Raw genomic sequence first — 7,904 nt, 5'->3', positions numbered from 1 at the left:
AATGTTTATCATGTATCAATTTTATCGAGATCTGATAACTACTTTTTGAGTAATCTTTAATAACGCGTAGTTACTTGACTATTTTTTCGTCGATCTACGTTGTATTACTCGTCGATGTAATTGAAGTCGGTTTTTTTTCGTTTGCGAGCAAACACAATTATAATCGAAAGCTGCTGTTTATCTTTTGATTAAGATCTGATAACTACTTTTTGAGTAAACTTCGTTAGCGCATATTTACTTGACTATTTTTTCGTCTACTTACGTTATATTACTTTTCAATGTACCTAATTGAAGTCGTTTATTTTTTTCGTTTGCGAGCAAACACAACTATTTGTTATATACCTAATCATTACGCTTTCTGAAATTTTCTTACAAATTTTCTAAATTTGAGTTTCCATAGGAACCTATTAAGTTAAAAGTTGTAGCTAAACTGATAAAAAAGCATATTCGAATTAATCCTATCGTTACCTATTAATTTATATGTACATTAAATGTTACTGTTACTTTTTTTATTTATTACTTATGCCTTTTAGTCTATTACAGGTTGTAATTACAAGAAATAAAAATCATTTATAATTATAATCTACGTATATTTAATATTTACACATAATAAACTCATATCGATATGAAAGAAAATGTTTAATTCTCTTTATAATAATATTTTTAACATTAGGTATACAAAATATAAAAAGTTCGAGAGTTCGGTGTTCCGGTTACAAAATTAAAATCCTTATAAATTAAATTCGATATCACAATATAAATTCAGCAGGCTCCCCTCAATGATTTACAATCGAGGATAACATTCTGAAAATATACTAACTATAAAATATAAAATGCATTTGCGTGATTTATTACTATAAAATATATTTAGTCTTACAAACAAATCTGTTAATTTAATACTAAGTAATAAATTCATTAACAGATGATATTACAAATTTGTTTTGTCATAAATTCTATGATAATGAAGTCTTATTCAGATCTTTTGGAGTTTGTATCGTCTAAGCTACGTAAATATCTATTAAGAGATTCTGATGTACTTTGTAAAATACTTAAACCGAGTCTATATTTGAATTCGACGATTCTTTTAAGAAAATCAAAAATTCCACCACCTCCGTTGTTGGACAAAGGAGGATATGTTATTACTTCTGGTCTGTATGGAGGTCTCGGTCTCATACTGGTCATAATTGATACAGGTGGGGGTGAAGGAGGCATTGTTGATGTCGTTTCTGATCTCAGCTCAGTTGTTGTTTCAGTATTCATATTTTTCACCTGTGTTGTTGAATCTGTTTTAGAATTATTGTTGTCATTTATCAAAGGACTGCTCTTGTCTGTTACTTCAGATTTACTTGTAGGGAATACTTCGTATACTTTAAAGGTTTCAGTTGTTGCGTCTACTTCATTTGACATTTCGCTTTCACCTGTGTTTTCCTTTTTGTTATCTAATGGTACAGTAGAAACGCTCTCAATCACTTCGTTTTTTAATGTGCTAGTCGATTCAGCTTGAGGATATTCTTTAGTAGGATCAACTGATATTGCATAAACAGTAAATACTTCTTTATTTTCAGGTGTCGTTTGTTCGTTTTTAGATTGCATTATTTCCATTAGAATGGGTCGCCTCATAGGAGTATTTAAACTATCGTCGATCTCATTACTTATGAATATTTCATTCTCTTTATTTTCTCTAGCACCTTTCAGTATATCTTCAAGTGATCCTACAACACTTCGTTTATGACGAGTATTTCTCCGTTTCCTGCTCAGCTTTCTGGGACCATGTTCGGGTACTACAACAGGCGTTGCGGATTCTGTTAATTCTTTTGGTACGTTTCCTACAACAAATTTATTATCTACCACTTCGTTGTCACCGTTATTTTCATCAGAATATTTGCCATTATTAATTTCTTCATCCTCACGACCATCGTTCGAACCCAAGTACATAGATGTAGGAGAATAAGTTGCCACGTTAGGATTGCTTGTCGTTTCACTCTGGTATTGAGTTTCATATGGATAAACTGGCCTGAAATCTGAGTCTTCAGATGGTTTCATACCATAAACAACAGCACTTGATGCATCATTCCCATACGACGATATACCGCTAGATTCAGCTTCAGGAGCCGCATAAATTGGTTCAACTGCTGGATATGGGCTGTAACTCTGCGCTTTTTCGTATTTTTTCTCTGTTGTATAAGCGTGTCGTGTTTCATATTGATAGCGATTATAGTTGTAAGGATCCGGATATACAGCTCCATGTGCTATTCCTGTCTTTTGTTGAGGGTAACGAGTGTTATGATTTGTATCATAATTATTAGCAACGTGACGATACCGTAAATCCTGTTCATTCTTCACGGGATATCTGTTCACGTAAGCCATTTGACCCGCATATGGATTAAGTTTTTGTTTTGCGTGAACAGGCATTCCAGCGAGAACTGTTCCGAGCATTTCTTCTTCAGGCTGGCCGTTACCTTCACTTGCATATTCTTCAGCATTATGTCTATAAATATCATCTTTCTTGTCAACTTCAATTGTTCTCCTAACGGGACTAGCAAATGGATACAAGAAATAGCTAGCTAATCCAACCAATCCAGCTAATCCTATGACACCAACGCCTACCGATGGCATCACTTCTCTTGAGAAATAATTGTATATTTGCGAAGTGAATGGTCCCACACTGGAAGCGGGTTTCTTTGAGTGTTTATTTGTTTTTGTCTTATTAGCGGTTTTAACATCTGTAGATACTGCGGTTGAAACTTCAGGCTTAGGTTTTGATGTTTTACGTTTCTTTGTTTTGGTTTTCTTTCTGTTTGAAGTTCTTTTTGGTTTTTTCGTTGTCGTAGCTGGTGTACTGATTTCTAGTTCGATTTCTTGTTCCTTTGCCTCCATTGGTAGAACAGCAGATTCACTAACAACTGGTATAGGCTTGATAGTTGTCGTCGTCGTAGTTGTCGTACTTGTCTTTAGTTTATTTTTATTGGTCTTTTTAGGCTTTGATGTTACCTTAATGATGGGTATGGAAACTGTTGCTTTAGTAGTAGGTGCTTCAGTTGAAGGTGCAGGAGTGGTAGTGGTAGTAGTAGTGGTAAGTATAGTTGTACGAGATGGTGCATTTTTATGTTTCTGCACATTTGACAATACTGTATCCTTAATTTTATTATAAACGTTTTCATTTATAGCTGAGCCACCCGCTACTAAATCAGCTTTATTCGTGCTTCCAATTATAGGTCGCTTAACTACCGGTGTTTTATTTTGGGGTCGTTTATTTTTGTTTTTAGGTGCTGTAGGTTTTTGTTTCTTTTGAGCTTCTTCAGCTTGAGTCGGTTCTGTGGAAGCTGAATTATTATCGACATTTGTAGGATTGCTTAATAAAATCCAAGTAGATATACCTTCTTTTGTTGTCGAAGATTCATTCGTTAAATCTTTGTTTTCCAATTCCAGCTCTTCCATTGTCACAGGTACAGCAATACCTGTATGTGAATTTTCTAAAATCACATCAGCGTCTTCATTGCGAGTTTTGACTTTTAGTTTTTGAACGAATTGAGTCTTAACTTTGGGTGGTATTCTAGTATCAGGGACGACTGGTACTTCTACTGTTTTATTGGGTTTGTCGAGCAACTGTGTTGCGACCTTTTTAATGGAATCACCGATAGCTGGAATTTTATTTTTGACGTCTCTTGACGTGTTTGGAGCGGGCGTTGACGCATCAACTGGGCCTTCATTCTTGCTTTCTTCTGTCACGATTTCACTGGCAATTCTGTAAGATGAGAATTGAAATCAAGTAAAAATATTATCAGAGCATAACAGAAATTTATTAAGTGACATAAAAACAAAAGTTCAAATGTTTATTCAAGTGGGCACATTTTTATAATGTAATGTTATAATAAAAAACACAATGAATAAATAATTTATTTTATTATAATAATAAATAGGTAGGTAATGTACAGCAAATTATTATTAAAATATCACAAAATCTATTTTTTTAATCTTGGTATGTTTCTTGAATGTGTTTTTAAATAAATTAATTAAATTGTTTGAATGTGTTACATAATATTTAATGAAACTCAATGGTGTGATGTTTTGTCTCTTATTTTATGTTAAAGTGGAAATGTATGAATAAATGAGATTGAAAAATGGTGAGTTAAGAATATATTATAAATAAATAAACACTTATGATAAAACTTATGATAGTTCATAAAATTTACGAGTATGTACAAATAAATATTAAAAAATTTAAATAAAATTGTAATGAACTTAAATAAAATTTAATTATTATTTTTACAATGAAAGGCCAACAAAACAATCTTAACGAATAATACAGTTTCCTCTAAGGAAAAAATAATAATTTAAATTGTTTCGTACTAGAGATTTACCATACTGCATTCAACGGGCTGCATAATCGTTTATTTTAAGTTTTATTTTGTATTCTAGTTTACTATTTTCTATTGATATTCATAACATTCTGTTGATGATTTAATATATTTTTTCTAATACTTACGTGTATCGTTCGTGTATAAAATGAACTAATTTCGCTTTTAATGTCTATTTAATTTGATTAACGCTGTACTGGTAATAATATAATAGCTGTAATATAGTAATGATTTTGGTAGTAAAAAATTTACTCAGAAAAAAAAACCTAACCGAAATATTGAGAAGAGTTAACGACTATTCGAAATTTGAAATTTATTTATTAACTTATAAATTATTATTAATCATGTTATTATTATATTTTTAATATATATAGTCATTATTATATGAGGTTCGATATAATTTTGTATATTAAATTATAGCTGTAGTTTTATAGTTAAGTTCATTCTTCATATGTATTTTGTATTAAGTGTATTAATTTTCATTGTATTTAATCTTTTATTAATAATGTAATAGAATCAACTCAAGAAAGCTCTATGACCGAATAATATTTGAGGTAACACTAATTTTTTTTTTCCTTTTATGCTAATAATCGAGTACGAGAAAATTATATTAAAACAAAATGTTCTTTATTCTGAAGTAAAACAGATCACATTAATTTATGATTATATAAAATGTAAATTAATAAAAGTGTTAAATAAACTCTGAATATACAACTATAATTTGATATAAATTTTCATTTTAACAGTAAATTTAATTTCTGAAATAAAATACGCCTTTATCTTTGTGTTTTACTTAAAATTTACATGAATTTATTATGTTTGAAAAAATTTAAAGCTATTTCACGCGTATAGTCCATGTTTCTCTTTTCTTTCTTTTATTTTTACGATTATGGTTCACTAAACCGTGTCTTTCTTTTATTGATATTATCAGTTCTTTTAAAAATTCCTTTACTTTGTAGAACCAAGTAGTATCTACATCAAAATTATTAGTTTCTTTTTTTCTTCCGAGACTTGGTGTCTCTAATGTTCTACTGTTCGGGAAAGAATGTAAATTCCATGGTTTGTAATAGTCATCCCATTGCCATTGAGGTCCATAGTAACTCACGTCTGAAGCCTCCCTACCTGATAAAGACCATGGAGAAAATAAAGAAAAAAGCCCCGACGTACCAGCAAATAATAAAATAAGTGGCGTCAATAGAAAAGATAATGCACTAAAACTTAGAGGATTGATTGCAGCTAACCAACTAAATGCACTTATCGCCGGTCTAAAGAAATCTATAACAGATGAAAAACTAAATACATCATCGTCATTATCGTCCGGACGGCTTGGTTGTGTGTATGTTGATAACCCTGTACTTGGAGAAGCGATACTAGCTGGTTCAGAAGATTCTGCTTCAGAAGCACCATTTGCAGCATTGTAACCAGATAATTCAACTGACGCGCTCTCTGTTTGTTCGTCATTCTCCTGTGATTCAACATAATCGTTATCACTTTCATCACTACCGGAATCATCTAATGGTAAGCCGAAAACGTCTGTCAGAGTCGTGTCTGTTTCTTCCTCGGATTCTATCACAACGTTTTTATTTATAACATTTGTATTAACTGCTATATTAAGATCTGGACAAGCTTCTTTACCTTGGCCTTGAAATGTATTGTTAAGAGTAAGGAATATAGTGGGGCATTCGTCAGAAGAAGCAGCGTAATCATCAGGTCGAATTACAATTCTGTCTGTATAACCTGATGTGGGTGGAAAGGTTGTCACTTCAAAATCGTTGCCAGGGTATGGGGGGTAGTTTGGGTAAGAGTGATGAATTTGTGGTTTTTTAGGTTTGGTACCTCTTACAGGTTTCCTAGTAGTGGGTCTTTTATTAGGTTTATTATTATACCATGGTTTTGGATAACCAACGTTTGTGATAATGGGAGTTGGTGTGGGAGTGGTAAATACATAGGTTGGTCGAGTAACATAAGGTCGGTCTACAATATGAAAATTATTAGAGTAGACTTGAGTTTCTTCAGAATAATCAGGCCTATTGTATGAATAAGTAAATCTTTTATTGTTAGGTTCTTCATCAGTATGTGCGTTAACGTTTTCCGTGCTACTATAGTGAATATTAGAATTATATATATTTACAACATTTGATGTATCTTTTTCATTCGAATCATTATTAACATGGGAAATATCCAATTCATCATACTTAGTGTTATCTGTCCACTTTGTTATTACCTTTTTGATAACTGCCTTTTTTACATTTCTATTTATGTAATTCTTATCATTATTTTGTGATTGTACTTTATTATTAAATGTTGAATATACCTTTTCATCGTTCATTGTGTCATAATTTGGTCTTATTTTACGTTTTATTTCTCTAAGACGACCTATTCTACCTAAATGGTTATTAGTTTGTCTAAAATTTTTATTATCACTATTTAAAAACCTACTCGATATATACCTGTAAAAAGAATTATTTGAAGGTAACTGAAATAAATATAATCTATCACTATTTTGTGTAAAATTGTACCTCAAAGGATCCAGTGTGGATTTTTCTGCTCCAGTATTTGAAACTACGTCTAACGTAGTATTAAGCTGAGAAAGTGAAAACACATACTGACTAAATACAGTTAGAACTAGAACTAGAGTCCACTTAACACGATCACTTTTGAGACGCGCCATCACGTTCGACTCGCGTTATACCTGAAAATAAATAAAAAAAACTTGAAAAGATTGCAATGACGCTTACTAAATAAACATCTTATATCAAGTTCGGAATACACGTTTCGGTGTAAGCGTTATGCATACATTTGAACAAGCTCTTAACACTTGCAGTATGCGTACACGTTTAGTAAATAGTAAGTTGGTATGTAAACTACACCTATAAAGGAATGCATAATTTTAAATTACTTCACTTCAGCCTATAGCAGTCCACTGCTGGACATAGGCTCCTCAAGTTGGCGCCGGATGTTTGGCGTGATAGTTTTAAATGCTTTAATGAAATTTTGGTGGCTATCTTAAGTTCTCTAGCCTTGATAACATAATGTAGGTTAAAAAATTACTAATTCTAAATTAGTTGATCAAAAATCAGCAAATGGGCAAACTGAAGCCTAAACATATGAACGCAATAAAAGCTAGTGCGGCTTACATATTATTATATTCATACATGTCTATAGATATATATTTTATGTATGTAATCCGTATTGTATGTTTTACATTTTATTAGTACCATTTTATTTTTACTAATTTTATTTTATACCAAATTTTCTAGAACGAAAACATAGGGTATGTTGGGCTTCATTGCAGTCAGATAAAATGATTTTGAACTGTTATGTACTAAAAAAATTGAAAGGAAACATCTATATATGAATACGTGAAGCAAATCTTTGCACCCCTTTTTACGACAATTTTGCGAACAGAGGAGTATGAAATTTCGCACACTTATAAGTAGTTTATATAGAGAAAGAGTGAAGAATGCTAATATTTTTTTTATTAAGCATAAAAAGTACATTAAGTCAATAAAAAAAAACTATTCTATTTGACACACACACGCATAT

General features: G+C 31.4%; 1 protein-coding gene across 1 annotated transcript; it reads right to left on the bottom strand.

The window, feature by feature from the left end:
• Positions 1-573: 573 nt before the first annotated feature.
• LOC123661194 lies at positions 574-3,681 on the bottom strand (the record flags this gene model as incomplete). The annotated part of the gene is made up of 1 exon (XM_045596180.1): positions 574-3,681. A coding segment is annotated over one exon (2,712 nt), but the record flags the coding sequence as incomplete, so codon positions are not given.
• Between the last annotated feature and the right edge of the window lie 4,223 nt (positions 3,682-7,904).

This window comes from Melitaea cinxia, chromosome 16, assembly GCF_905220565.1.
Source record: "Melitaea cinxia chromosome 16, ilMelCinx1.1, whole genome shotgun sequence".
NCBI lineage: Eukaryota > Metazoa > Arthropoda > Insecta > Lepidoptera > Nymphalidae > Melitaea > Melitaea cinxia.
The sequence above is the reverse complement of the archived record's forward strand: the minus strand, read 5'-3'. Positions and strand labels throughout refer to the sequence as shown.